Genomic DNA, 15,517 nt, shown 5'->3' with positions numbered 1-15,517 from the left:
TTGCCACCCATTTGGAAATCAATGATTTATGGGGCAGATGCATTAATTTTTGCAGGTATGCATATGCTGCTGGTGAATAAAAGTACACAGTCATCGCAAACATTTTCACATTTGTTGTGTATCTATTACCCTTTGATGAGAGAGAGTTGTTCACTAAATTGCACACTAATTCCACTTGTGTTCCTTTCTGATGATTGAGGAAGTTATGTAACTTCTCAGGAAGATGCCCCTCCTCCTTCAATGAACTTATGATGTCATCCATGGAAAACACTTTCTTCTCTCTTCTTCGAAGTTTTTCACGGACGCACTTCAGTTTACGTTTTAATTCGTGCACAATGTCTGAGAAAAAATTGCAAATTTCGGTCGCCTTGTCTTCCATTCCTACTTTCGACTGTATACCACAATCAATTACTGAAGAAGCAACTGCACTCTGAAATAAAGAAATAATTTCGTTATATATGATTGAAATAACTCAAGGCATGATGAAAAAATATTATAAGAAAACTTTGGGGGTGTGAAAACATCCTTATACTAACGTTTTCGACACAATTCGCAGCTTCTGCATTGGATAAATGGGTCATGCTTTCCACGCAATAATTCTCATTGACAACATTGTCCACGCAATCAGTAGCTTCTACAGTGGGCAAATCGAGCACGGATTCCATGACAGGACGCTAAAAACAAAAATATGGACTTGTATTACAACATTGCTTAGACCTATGTAGCCCATTTGTGTCCGTACAAAATAAGCTCACAAAAGTAAAAAGCACACACATAGCAAGGAAATTAATTAGCTACCTCAAATGGAGAAGCATCGTTGTCACTCACAATCCTAACACCATGTCGTCGTGGCTGTTTATTTGGTGGCATCAAATGTGTCGGAAAGTCAAAAACTTATGGCACTGCTTCGGGTTTGAGACGTTTCTTCCACGTTCCGGGGCTCACTACGTAATCCTCTTGTCGGAAATGGTTTCCGCAAAGAAAACTGTTAGACGTAGGATTAAAACATTTCCGCTTCACTGAAGTAATCCACTTCTTCAGCAGCTCTGGGTGCTTTAGAGGAAACCTGTTCAAAAACATCTAATTAGCAAACGCACTAAGTCTGTATTGTATCAGTAGTCCTATTACCTGTGAAATGGTAAGTCACCTTCCTTACTCCATCGCTTCGTACAATTGAAAGCGGAACAAGAAATTACCATTTCCATAATCCTTAATTCCTTATACACCGCACAGACCGAGAGAAACTTCTTGCCAAATTCGAATATGGCGGGCAATACAGACGACAGTAATCAGCTGGTAGAGCCATCTATCGGTAGGTCCGGTAGTTGAGCATCCCTCATTTCGCTAGCTTTAGACGCCTGTATATTTTGGTTATTGCGTGACACGGTTGAGAGAGCGAGTTGTACGCAAGATCAGAATATTGCGTCAGTAACATAAACATACAAAATTTCTTGCGAATAATGACTCTGTGATCGTTTCATATCACGAATAAAATGATTGGACTTCGAAATGTAGCTAACGTACCCCTGTCAACGGTATTTTCCTGTGATATACGACAAGCATTCCTTAAAGATGTACGATGCGGGAATTCAATTTTGCAAAGTAGTAGGACTCTGACAGCTGCAAGCAGAAAAGGTATTGTGGATTGTTTGTGATTATATTATAACACTCCAGCACACAAGTGCCAAATTGTTTACCACAATTCTTAAGATGTGCCAAAATACAATTTGTTTGTTTGAATTGTTATTGTATTGGTAAAGGTTGTTCGTCATTTTATGTTACTGTTCTAGAGTATGCTTTTTTAACATTCGGATTACGTCATTCTAAAGTGATAAACGTATGTTTTCGTTACTCTCTTGCATTTAGAAATTGTGAAACAAAATGTGTATACAAATGCATTTGTACTTAACACATTTCTTTGTGTATACATGAGTCGCCCTTTGAGGTACTAACTAGCGTTTTGTGATTTTCTGCGAAGAACTTGCTCCTGCCAAACGCCCTCTTTATCTGGACGCACAAGCTACAACACCAATGGTGAGTAGATCTTATTCATGTGTGGGTCGCTAAGAAAGGTTTTAAAAAAACATTAATATTCATTTTATTGTTGTAGGATCCGCGAGTGCTAGATGCAATGCTGCCGTATATGACATGTTATTACGGGAATCCACATTCACGAACTCATTTTTACGGTTGGGAAGCAGAAGCTGCAGTAGAAAAAGCTCGCAAAGTGAGTATTTCGTGGTATTAATGAAGTAAGGAATATAATTCTCAAAAAGATGTAGTAAGCAGAATATTTTCATCTACTTCGCATCAGTATATCTACGCACCAGTATTTTTACATTAATCCTTTATAGTTTGATGCCTGAAATTGTGTAGGAAATGTCAATCTGAAAGTCATCCATACATATGAGTGATAAAATTAAAATTTACGTGAACTCTGTGGCCTTGCTCTGTGAGTGATACAGAATTTGTGATCACTGAAATACTTAGAAAATTTCACTGAATGAGTGGTAGGTTGTGTGTGTACTGTGTATAAAGTTCTGATATTATAATATCTGTTGCTGGCAAAGTGTGTCATTTTGATGTATTAAATATGTTAATTCCTTTTTCAGTTGATTTGCCCCTAGTAAAAGTCTAAAAGTACACAAAGTTTAATATGCTCATGTTGTGAGTTTTGTACTAATTTTACATTCAATTAAGTGTTGCGAATGTTTCTCTCTCAAATGATGTATCTTGAAAGCAAGTTTTAACTGAAGCCTTTAATACCAGTTTGGCAAAATGCAACCAGACTCTCACCTTCTAACCTTAATGTAGGTCTTGGGACATGCTACAGAACAGTATGTACCACAAATAAGATTCTGTATTCAGATTCATTGGTGTTGCCAGCTCGGTCAAAATGTCACCTTTCAACCTAGCCAAGTCCATGGGCCCCGCTAAAGATGCGGATAACTTAGATTTATATAAATTCTCCCATGTATGTGTGGGATAGATGCCTAAATATTGTAGAGTTGCCATATCGGAAACTATATTTCAGTTTTACATTATGTAATTTTCACAGATACTCCCTAATACTGGGACAGCCATCAGAGGCTTTGATGATAAGCCAGTAATAAGTAAGGGTGATTTTTTGTTCCGTTGTGCAACAAAAAGTGACCTGACATTGATTTACAAAATGAAAAAATTATCGTTGTCACAATCAGGCACATGACATTCATTACAAGTAATCTTTCAGACTTTTCCATGTTTTGTGGTGTCCAGCAATAAACATCTTTGTTGCTATGGTATGTTTTCTAATACCATCTACTTACCTTCTGTTAATGCTTCAGTTTGTTCTTTATGCCTTCCATGGTCCACCTACTATCAATCTGTCTGTCTATATGGCACAACCACTTCTATTTAAGTTTTATTACAATCAGTGATATTTATGTCTTCAAGTCCAGTTGGCACCTCCTGTTGTACCCTTCATATAAAAGATAATGTGGAATTTGTGTTGAGTGTTGTTTCCTTCTTAATTGTGATAAGCGGCTTTTCTGAAACTGACACTTGTCTCCCTTCATTTTTATGTTGGTAACTTTAGTGTTTATTACACCTTGCAAAACATGAATTGTGAGGGGCATTGATTGCAAGGTTCTGTAAGGAAAGCTCAGTCCTGGGCTCTTACCCTTGATTTTCAATTTTTTCCTAATAAAACAAATGTGGTGTACTTAGCTTGGCTCAGGCGGAACATTCGTGTCCAGATCTTCTCAAAGATCACATTCTCAAGAATAAAATTTTCACTCTACAGCGGAGTGTGTGCTGATATGAAACTTCCTGCAGATTAAAACTGTGTGCTGGACCGAGACTCGAACTCGGGACCTTTGCCTTTCGTGGGCAAGTGCTCTACCAACTGAGCTACCCGTGCACGACTCACGCCCCGTCCTCACAGCTTTAATTCCGCCAGTACCTCGTCTCCTACCTTCTGAACTTCACAGAAGCTCTCCTGCTAAACTTGCAGAACTATCCCTCCTGGAAGAAAGGATATTGCGGAGACATGGCTTAGCCACAGCCTTGGGGATGTTTCTAGAATGAAATTTTCACTCTACAGCGGAGTGTGCACTTCTCATAGGTTGGCAGCGTGTCAGTTTTGTGTAGCCAGTGGGATAATTCTTTTACATAACCATTGAGAGATGAGAAGAGAGATGACACATATCTAGTACCGAAATTGAAACCATTGTCTTGTTTGCCGTTTTTCGTGGTACAGTCACTACACAATCGATCTGTGTGAGCACACTGACTAAGGGATCAATGCTTCTTAATTAAATTGAGGGAGAAGGCAAGGGGATCAGTGTTTGTTCATAATAGTCAGATGTTTGATATATTAATTAACATTGATCCACCTACCTTTGTCCCATCATTTAATTAAAAGCATTGCTCCACCTACTTCCTTCCAGATTTGATTAAAAAACACTGATCCACTTACACAGAGTGCTCATGCAGATCAATTGTGTAGCAATTGGGAGCAGAGAAATTTTCGCTGCTTTTTCAAATGTATCATAGCTTGTGACACTGCCCTTAATTTGAAGATAGTAGCACAGTTTAAATAGCTGTGACTCAAACAAGGAGCATTTAAATTTATAATCCTCGTTTACGGCAATGTTTCACTCTTTCTTCTGCATGTATTACTTTGACACTCGTCGTCTGCCTGCTGCTCTCTCGTTGGCAGTGTAAGACAGACTGCAGGCACAGCTTCCTTTGTTCCCATCATATCAAATTGCAAATGCTGACAACACTTGTGCATGTAACATGTAAGTACACCACTGGCCCTATTCTAGATTTTTACTCTTGTCAACAGACAACACTGTACCTTTATTTGTGGAGCTTGTAATAGGAAATAGTGTGCTCTGGCTACCAGCAACTAACTTAGAGCAATAAAGGAGACCACAACTCTACTTCTTGTAGGAAATCTGCGGCCCTTTATTGACCCCGCATTGATTGTGCTTATATGAACCCTCCATCCTACTGTGGGCCCATCTTATTAGGATACCAAAATTTTGCTGATTTGCAGCGCATTAAACCTTGCTAATTTGATGCGTTTTGTTCTCACACATCCCAAATGATGGACCTTGTAATAAGTTTGATTCATGAGTGTAATCTGTATACTGCAGTTTGAGATTTGTAAGGAAAGTCCTGGTTGAATGTGCATAATGTGGGAGTAAAAAAAAGATTACTCACCTTGTTGGGTGGGGTAGGTACATCTACATGCATAGTTTGCAAGACACCATTTGGTGCATGGCCTTGGTCTGCATGGTCCTTACACAAAGTTTACATGGGCAGCAGTAGAATTGTTCTGCAGTCAGCTTCTAAGGATGGTTCTCTAAATTATCTCAATAGACCTCCATGAAAAGATCATCATCTTCCCTCCAGGGAGTTCCACTTGAGTTAACAAAGCATCTCCATAATAGTCATGTGTTGTTCAAACCTACCAGTAACAAGTCTTGCAGCCCATCTGTAAATTGCTTCAGTGTCTTCTTTTGATCCGACTGGCCGCGAATTCCAAACACTTGAACTGTGTTCAAGAATGGAATGCAGTTATGTTCTATATGTGGTGTCCTTTACAGATGAACTGCACTTTCCTAAAATTCTCCCAATAATCTGAAGTCAACCATTTGCCTTCCCTAATACCATCCTTACACACTCTTTTCCTGTCACTTTGCAACATTACACTTAGATATTTAATCGATGTGTCTGTGTCAAGCAATATACTACTAATGCTGTAGTCAAATGTTATTTGATTGTACAGCTTATTACATTTAGAGTGGACTGCCATTCATCACACCAACTAGAAATTTTGTCTTAAGACATTTTGTATTATCCTACAGTCACTCAGTGACGAAACCTTTCCATACAGCACAGCGTCATCAGCAAACATTCACAGATTGCCATTCACCCTATCCGTCAGATCATCTAGTATATAGAGGATAAGAGTGGTCCTGTTAGAGTTTCCTAGGGTACTTCTGACATTACTCCTGATCTGATGAACACTCTCTGTCGAGGACAGTGTACTGTATACTTATACATTCGTTAACAGTCTGCAGTGGGGCCCCAGATCAAATGCTTTCCAGAAATCTAGGATTATGGGATGTGCCTGTTGCTCTTCGCAGGATATGAGGTGTGATTGGAAAGTTTTAAGAATTGGCTTGTAATTGTACAATTGTGGTACTTACATGTAACTGTGATGCATCTCCTTCAAAATAGTCCCCTTCTGACTGAACAAGCCGACTCCAATAGTGTTTCCACTTTTGGAACCTGGATGTCTTCGGTCGAGTCAAATCACTTCTCTTTCAGTGAAATTTCAGTTTAGGAAGCAGGTAGAAATCCACAGGGGTCAAATCAGGGGAATATTGTGGTTGTGGAAGCACAGGAATTTTGAATTTGGCCTAAAATTCAACAATGGAGAAGGCACGATGAGCTGGAGCATTGTCATATTGTAGCACCCAATTCCTGTCTTTCCACAGTGCAGGCCTTTTCTTCAGCACCTTTTTGCGCAAACGCTTAAGGACATATTTGTAGTATTCCTGGTTAATTGTCTGTCCTCCAGGGGTAAATTCATAGTGCACAATGCTCATAGGATCGAAAAAAATTACCAATGTTGTCTTCACCTTTGACCGACTTTGCCGTGCTTTTTTCGATTGGTGAACCTGGAGTCTTCCACTGCAAAGACTGCACTTTGGTTTCAGGATCATATCCATATAACCACAATTCGTCACCTGTAATTGCCCTGTTTAACAAATCTGGGTCATTTTTAGTCCAATTAATCAGCTCTTGATCAGTTCTTGGCACACTTCAAAGTCGGTATTGTCTCTGGTCACTTGAAAACACTTTTAGAATGAATTTTGCGGACACTCAATGCAGGTTCAGATCTTCAGTTAAAATTGACTGAACTGCATAGAAACTTAAATTAAGTTCATCAGCTATCTCCCTAATTGTAAGTCTATGATCAGAGTGCATTAAGTCACAAACTGTTGAAACAGACAAAAACATTTGAGTGGCTCATACAATTATCTCCAAAAGCTGTTTTTAATAGTTTGTATGTCTCAAACCTGATTTCATGATTTTAGAATCAAAATTTCACACAAACTTGTTGCTCCGTTTTTATGTCCATTTTCACGCAGACAGAATCCAGCAACAAGCCCTAACAGACCTGCACTCAACCAGCTGCCACAATGAACTGAATAAAGGAAACACAGTTTCCTGTCAGACGGTGTTCAAGGACAAGGCAATGACTCACTCTTCACCCTCCGTGTACCTGTCTGCCAAACCCATAAGCAGTAACAGATCCATTCTTAAAACTTTCCAATCACACCTCGTATCATGAGAGAGAAGGGCAATCTTGAGTTTAGGATGAGAGATGGCTTCTAAGTCCATGCTAATTTGTGGATATAAGCTCCTCTGTCTCAAGGAATTTACTTATATCCAAGCTGAGAATATATCCAGAAATTCTGCACCAAACCGATGTTCAGATCATTTATCAGTAATTTTGTGGAACCATTCTTTTACCTTCCTTATATACAGAAGACACCTGCTCTTTCTCCAGTCACTTAGGATTAAGTGCCCAGCAAGAGATTCATTAGGAGCCAATGCCATAGAGTACTGTCTGTAAAACTAAATTGGGATTCCATCTCTACCTGGTGACTGCCTAACTCAGAGATGCCTCTTATCTTCATACGAGAATGCATACAAAAGTCAAATGATGGTATGTTTGTAACCCTTTGACCTGTTAAGCAATTTTACATGGTGGTAGAATTTTCTAGGGGCTGTTGGCAAGCTCTTTTGCTAAGGTACAACGGTGGTAGTTGAATGCTTGCCCTTACAGACATATGAATTTCTACTAGTTTTAGCCTTTTGTCATTTGCTTGTTCTTTTGTTGAACCAAGAGTTCAGTAGTCTCTGCTTCCTCAGCAATTTATGAATTTTGTTATTAAATCGTAGTGGGTCTATTCAGTTCTTAATCCATTTACTTGGCACATCCTTCTCCAGGGCATGATTTACAATCTGTTTAAAGTTTGCCCATGATTTCTCTACTCCCCCATCGTATGGGAACTACTCGAAGTCAGTTGTTTGTGTAAGTGGAATGATGATAACTGCTCTTTCTAGCAGAATTATTCGTCTAATCTTCTTGATTGATTTGGTTAATTTTGTAGACATAATCGCTATGATATCATGACCACTAATCCCTGTCTCTATACTGATACCGCCAATAAGACCAGGCCTGTTTGAAGCTACGAGGTCTAAAATATTTCTATTGTGTGTGGGCTGTCAAACTGCTCAAGACAGTTTTCGATAAATGTGTCCAAAGGTACTTCACGAAACTGCTTGTCCGTACCATCTCTAATGAAGCCATAGACGTTCCAGTCTATACTTGGTAGGTTAAAATCACCCCCAACTAATACTGCATGATCCTGGCTACTAAGCTTAGACTTTCTGTGAAAGATTCTGAAACTGTCACGGGTGATTTATGTGGCTGTTAGGAATATCAGATAGGTAATTTGAGTTCACCTGAACCTGTTACATGCGTTTTGATAACTTCACAGTTAGACTCAATTTTGACACTGATAGATGCAAGGATGATTTCATCTCAAATCATACAGATCAAGAGTTAACTTGTCGCATCACTATTTCAGAGTTTGCTGGAGTTCCACCGACATCCCTCCAAAACTACTCTATTTTGATATTCTGATGTTTTGTTAAAATACTACAGACCCCTCTAAATGAAAGTATTGGTGAAAATGCCGTAGCAAAAGGGAAAACTGAAAAATTGTAGTAAAGAAATCAAAAGTGGTAGAGACCTGAATTTATTTTCAATCACTATTTTGTTCCTAATACTATGAGACACGATGAAGACATACATATTTCTGAGCGATTTGTAACTTTTTGCAAATTTAAAAATTAATTTTGAAAATATGAATTGTCACAGGATGTTGAATATCATGAGAAATGATAAAGTGGAAGGATTGCTAACTTTCAGCTGTGACACTAAAGCTTGTAATTCTTAAACTGACAAAATATTTATACATTAACATGAAAGGGTCTGAAATTTGTTAGTTATGTAGAAGTTATTTTCTCCAAAACCCTCAGCCTAAATGCTATAAGAATTTCATGGTACGTTAGTTGGTCATTGTACTTAAGGAATGTAAAATCAGAGTGGGCAATACTAGTCTGTACAAAATGTGAGAAACTTTTTAGGTTGCTCTACTCTCAAGCTAAAAACGTCATTGACTATTAAATGTTTGAATTGATTACTGAGTTTAAGTAAATGTCATGCAAAAGTTTTTATAAAGCGGCTTTACTACTGAGTACTTTAATCGCTCAGGAAACTGACCATTTCCAAAGGAAAAACTACAAATATGGCTAAATACAGGGCTAACATGTGCAGCATAGTACTTTAACATTCTGCTAGACACTCCATCATAACCATGAGAGTCCTTAGTCTTCAGTGATCTAATTATTAACTCAATCTCCCCCTTGTGTCTATCACAGAAGAGTATTGCGGACGTCAATCTTGGAAATTTCTTCAGATCCTAGTATGTTACTGCTTTCACAGACCATTTACCAAGTTCATCAATGAAATGTCAAAGGCAACAGTTTTCTCAATTAGATTCTTCTTCTCCAATGTCACATACATAATTCATGCAGAGTTATATGCTATGTCTTCCAGGCCATGTCTGTAAAAACAGTCCTCCCCTTCCAGGGCAGTCACCACATTCTTGAAACAAACAAGTCTCTCGCTTTACGTCACAGACTACTAATGACTTCACACGTCCAACCAAGGTGTCGTATGTCACATGCTCCAGTAAGTTCTTCAGAGTTACCACACAAAGTTCAAAATTTGTGCAGTACACACACAAACATATATGTTTTGGTGCTATGACTTAGGTCATAGTGCACAAAATTTTGATCTTCCATTACGTGAAGTTGTATAGTTGCTCTTATAAATTGCAAAAGTTTCTTTAATACTGCGAGCCGTGTACCTCTTCATTTTCACAACTTTTTGATCTTCAACTGTTACAGTTACAGTGTCTTTTTTTTTCGCCACTTTGGTGAGAACAGTCCCATTTATCTTCCACATAAAATGACTGCACTGTTTGAACTTCAGCTGCTTCTACAGGATGACTGTAATAGGGATCTGGTCTTCCAAAGACTCCTTTTACACACCTCATATTTCTTGATTTGTCTACCATGTACTTTGATATTGATGGAATGTGGTTCAAAATTGAAACTTCCTGGCAGATTAAAACTGTGTGCCCGACCGAGACTCGAACTCGGGACCTTTGCCTTTCGCGGGCACTTGCCCGCGAAAGGCAAAGGTCCCGAGTTCGAGTCTCGGTCGGGCACACAGTTTTAATCTGCCAGGAAGTTTCATATCAGCGCACACTCCGCTGCAGAGTGAAAATCTCATTCTGGAAACATCCCCCAGGCTGTGGCTAAGCCATGTCTCCGCAATATCCTTTCTTTCAGGAGTGCTAGTCCTGCAAGCTTCGCAGGAGAGCTTCTGTAAAGTTTGGAAGGTAGGAGACGAGATACTGGCAGAAGTAAAGCTGTGAGGACTGGGCGTGAGTCGTGCTTCGGTAGCTCAGATGGTAGAGCACTTGCCCGTGAAAGGCAAAGGTCCCGAGTTCGAGTCTCGGTCGGGCACACAGTTTTAATCTGCCAGGAAGTTTCATATCAGCGCACACTCCGCTGCAGAGTGAAAATCTCATTCTGGAAACATCCCCCAGGCTGTGGCTAAGCCATGTCTCCGCAATATCCTTTCTTTCAGGAGTGCTAGTCCTGCAAGCTTCGCAGGAGAGCTTCTGTAAAGTTTGGAAGGTAGGAGACGAGATACTGGCAGAAGTAAAGCTGTGAGGACTGGGCGTGAGTCGTGCTTCGGTAGCTCAGATGGTAGAGCACTTGCCCGTGAAAGGCAAAGGTCCCGAGTTCGAGTCTCGGTCGGGCACACAGTTTTAATCTGCCAGGAAGTTTCATATCAGCGCACACTCCGCTGCAGAGTGAAAATCTCATTCTGGAAACATCCCCCAGGCTGTGGCTAAGCCATGTCTCCGCAATATCCTTTCTTTCAGGAGTGCTAGTCCTGCAAGCTTCGCAGGAGAGCTTCTGTAAAGTTTGGAAGGTAGGAGACGAGATACTGGCAGAAGTAAAGCTGTGAGGACTGGGCGTGAGTCGTGCTTCGGTAGCTCAGATGGTAGAGCACTTGCCCGTGAAAGGCAAAGGTCCCGAGTTCGAGTCTCGGTCGGGCACACAGTTTTAATCTGCCAGGAAGTTTCATATCAGCGCACACTCCGCTGCAGAGTGAAAATCTCATTCTGGAAACATCCCCCAGGCTGTGGCTAAGCCATGTCTCCGCAATATCCTTTCTTTCAGGAGTGCTAGTCCTGCAAGCTTCGCAGGAGAGCTTCTGTAAAGTTTGGAAGGTAGGAGACGAGATACTGGCAGAAGTAAAGCTGTGAGGACTGGGCGTGAGTCGTGCTTCGGTAGCTCAGATGGTAGAGCACTTGCCCGTGAAAGGCAAAGGTCCCGAGTTCGAGTCTCGGTCGGGCACACAGTTTTAATCTGCCAGGAAGTTTCATATCAGCGCACACTCCGCTGCAGAGTGAAAATCTCATTCTGGAAACATCCCCCAGGCTGTGGCTAAGCCATGTCTCCGCAATATCCTTTCTTTCAGGAGTGCTAGTCCTGCAAGCTTCGCAGGAGAGCTTCTGTAAAGTTTGGAAGGTAGGAGACGAGATACTGGCAGAAGTAAAGCTGTGAGGACTGGGCGTGAGTCGTGCTTCGGTAGCTCAGATGATAGAGCACTTGCCCGCGAAAGGCAAAGGTCCCGAGTTCGAGTCTCGGTCGGGCACACAGTTTTAATCTGCCAGGAAGTTTCATATCAGCGCACACTCCGCTGCAGAGTGAAAATCTCATTCTGGTTCAAAATTGTTTTCTTTGAAAATGTCTCTGGAATAATAGTTAAAAAGTGCACCTTTTCACTATAGGATGCACAATATTCAACAGCTGAATTGATATTTGTGAAAAATTCCTGGCAAGAGGTGCAAGAGTGCTTTGGTTCATTTTCTTCTGAAGATGGAATTTCTACTTTGAAGAGTGTGGTCAGTTTTGTTGTTGTGTATTCATCCGTAGCTTTAGTAATTTCTCTGTGTGTTCTTGGTGTATTGAGCTTATGACTCAACTTCACTAACCACGGTTTCTTAACAAGACTGACACCTAACTCTATAGGTGACTGATTCAGGGTATTTAATTCTTCCTCTATTGATGCAAAATCTGCATCATCTGCACCATGGGAAGCTTCACCTTGTTCAGATACTGTACTATCATTGTTGATGTTCTGTCAAAACATTTAGAACACAAAAATCATCCTTGGGAACATCTTCAGTTTGAAACAGTCTTCAAATGAGAATATGTATTCCCAACCTGAAGAAAGTCTTTTGCCTTATGTATCACTCTTTTATGGATATGCAAATAGTCAGCACTCATCACTTTCCTGTGGCCCCAGTCAGAAGACATTTCAAATAGTCTTTTCCACAAAACTCTCTGCAACTGTGTTAACTGGCAAATTCCTCATGAAAACACAGAACTCACTGGATGGTCTCAGAAACCTCTTCAGTAAACAAATTAGCACTGAACAACTACAATACAGAAACCTGCAATGAACAACCACAACATAAAATTGACAAGAAACTACAACAAAGTGTAAGAAATATCTGCAACAATGAAAGTGTAAAGAAATAACTGCAACAAAGAAAGTGACAAGAAGTAACTGCAACAAAGACAATAGAAATAAACATTGTAACAAAGAAATTAATAAGAAATAACTTCAGTGAAGACAAAAAATATATATATATTAAAAATAAAGCATGTCCAACTTCAAAGTGGAAGGTCTCCTTTACAGAGAATATAGTACTACATGGTACTAATCAACAGAAAAAAATCCAACTTCTCTGGGTTGGCATTTTTGAAAAAAAAATTTTTCTTTAAACTATAAAAAAAATCAAAAGGCAACAGTAAAAGAACTTTGACGGATATGTCCAAACGGAGGATACCATTGTAATCATAAAGCAGTCTTCTTTCAAAATAAAAAAACTCTAACAAAATATCTAGAACTGTTACAGAGATACATCATTAAAAAAAAAAAATCCGAAATTTGCATCTTCAAAATGGTGTTCCTGTGTCATCTTTGGAGGATTGTATGTCGGGGCAGGAATTTTTTTTGGAGTAAACAAAAAAATGTGTTTCTAACTTACTCCCAAATTTTAACATGTGCTGTATCCAGTAACATCCGAGACTATGAAGGTAAGCCCCCCCTTCCTGAAGTGGTACAGATAATGCCAAATAAAATTATATTTTTGTCTTTTTGAATGCCGTCTCACAAACAAAAATGACATTATAATGATAGAAATAAAAAGGCTTGTTAGTGACCAGATTGTGCTGTTTTTCTGCATCCATAAATAATGTGATTTGATAATGGAGCCAGAACAATAGTGATTTTAACTCCTTATTGCCCATGCCAAAACAAAGTTTGTTGTGTGGTCTCTCCCCCTGTCATTCTTGCAAAGCCAGCCAGTACCTGTGAATAGTTGTAGGAGACCTTTTACTAGGTCTTTGTTGGACACAATATTTTCAGGAATTAGTGACACAAATATTTTCTGTCTTTTGGTCTTCAGTGCTTAATAGTGGGATACTAAATGTGGTGCAGGTTCATATCCCACATCACATAGTCGGCACTTAGGAGTTTCTTCACACCCACTGTGTGTGCAGGTTCTGTATTTCCTGAAGTTACCATGGCTAGTCATTAAACCTGTTAACAGTTTAATCAGCCTAACGTTCGAGCCTAAGATTACAGAGCTTCTCTTAGAATATGATTTCAGTGTCATTAGCTTAGCATGTTTTTGTTTTTGAATTTTATTCCAGTATTCTACTTACTGCCTCCTGGACCATAGAGTGATTCCATTGAAAAGTAATTGTCATATGCACTAAGACATTTATCCCCTTGGAGATGAGATGATAAATTCCCATTTCGTAGAATTCATTTGGGCACTGATGGGTCCACAACTGCACCCACTCTTGCACTTCCTTGTCCGATCAAAACTAATGTCCAGGCAAGTCTTTTTATAGGTCGCCAAAGGCTTGAATATCACACAGTGAAAGATCCAGGCTGTACAGAGGATGTTGCAGTGTTTCCCAACCAACTTGCTGAAGCATAGCCTTTGTCAAGTTGGCAGTATGGGGGCAGGCGTTACTGTGCAACAGTATGATTCTGTAAGACTTCATTCTGACAGCCCAAGGAAAAATGGTAAAGCCAACAGGGAAACATCTCACATCTCCCTCGCCAAAGAAATCCAAAGCTCTGCACACAAGTTTGAGCAATATCGTGATGACCTTCCTTGACTACTGGCGCCCTCTGCTCTTCAAGTTCCTAGAGTGTGGAACTACAATCAATGTGTAGCGCCATGAAAAAACTTTGAGGAAACAGCGATGCACCATAAAGTCAAAATGCCTAATATGCTGTCGGATGGAATCATCCTGTTGCACGATAATGCCTGCCCCCACATTACCAATCAGATGAAGACTATGCTTCAGCAATTTGGTTGGAAAACACTACAAAATTGTCCAAAGAGCCTGGATCTTCCACCATGTGATTTTCACATCTTTAGTGACCTGAAGAAAGTCTTACATGGCCATCAGTTTCAGATAGACAAGGAAGTGCGAGAATGTGCGGTTGTTGATCTGTCAGCAGCTGACTGCATTCCACAAAATGGGAATTGTTCATCTCACCTCCCAGTAGGATAAATGTCATATGTGTGATGGTTGTTTTTGAATGGAGCCATTCCATGGTCCCATTGTGGCTGGTGTTCATTTTCATTTGACTGCCCCTTATACATTGAAAGATTTGTTTAAGTCAGTTGTCATTTTCCTGAACATTCCTTATGTTTACCATGTGTGTTACATTAGTGTGGGATTCTGGCTATCCTAAAGGTTTCCAGTTTTTATGTTGATGCCCACCTTTGTCTCCACTGGAACCCAAAGATGTAATGGGGGCATTTGCAAAATGGTCTCCATCCCTGCTCTGGGTATGCTGCTAATTCATGTTATGACTAGAAAGCCAATATCTGCATGCTCTCAAGCTCCTTAGCAGCCAGCTTTTGTTGTACTTTATTCCACCATACTGTAGCCCCATAAATTTAATAAATCTTATTACAGTGATGTATCCAGTACGTGCTCCTGGGCTTGGGCCCCAGTTTTTCCCACAAGTCCTTCAAGTGCACGTGAGAGCACCTTTTTCCGTGAAGCTTATATTCCTTATGAGAGGGGTCTGTGTTAGTTTTGTATCCATAGTTACTCTTAGGCATTTCACTACTGGTAGTATTTTATCAAAGAGTATGCTTCCAGTTTGCTTCCTTATAAATAGTACTGCAACATTTTTCCTGGGAGTGACACTGAGATCCTGTTTTCTACAATAGTTTTATATATTGTGCCATTTTTC

The 15,517-nt window shown here is 39.9% G+C and overlaps 1 protein-coding gene across 1 annotated transcript in view; it reads left to right on the top strand.

Moving 5' to 3' along the window:
- The first annotated feature begins 1,368 nt into the window (after positions 1–1,368).
- Positions 1,369–15,517, top strand: part of LOC124615426 (cysteine desulfurase, mitochondrial-like) — a 122,159-nt gene continuing 108,010 nt past the window's right edge. The window contains exons 1-3 of the mRNA XM_047143306.1: positions 1,369–1,635; positions 1,979–2,034; positions 2,111–2,227. Coding sequence (XP_046999262.1) covers positions 1,494–1,635; positions 1,979–2,034; positions 2,111–2,227 — 315 coding nt within the window. The 5' untranslated portion in view covers positions 1,369–1,493. The remainder of the gene's footprint in view (positions 1,636–1,978; positions 2,035–2,110; positions 2,228–15,517) is intronic.

The sequence above is a fragment of the Schistocerca americana genome, chromosome 5 (genome assembly GCF_021461395.2).
Source record: "Schistocerca americana isolate TAMUIC-IGC-003095 chromosome 5, iqSchAmer2.1, whole genome shotgun sequence".
In the NCBI taxonomy this organism is placed as follows: domain Eukaryota; kingdom Metazoa; phylum Arthropoda; class Insecta; order Orthoptera; family Acrididae; genus Schistocerca; species Schistocerca americana.
The sequence above is the reverse complement of the archived record's forward strand: the minus strand, read 5'-3'. Positions and strand labels throughout refer to the sequence as shown.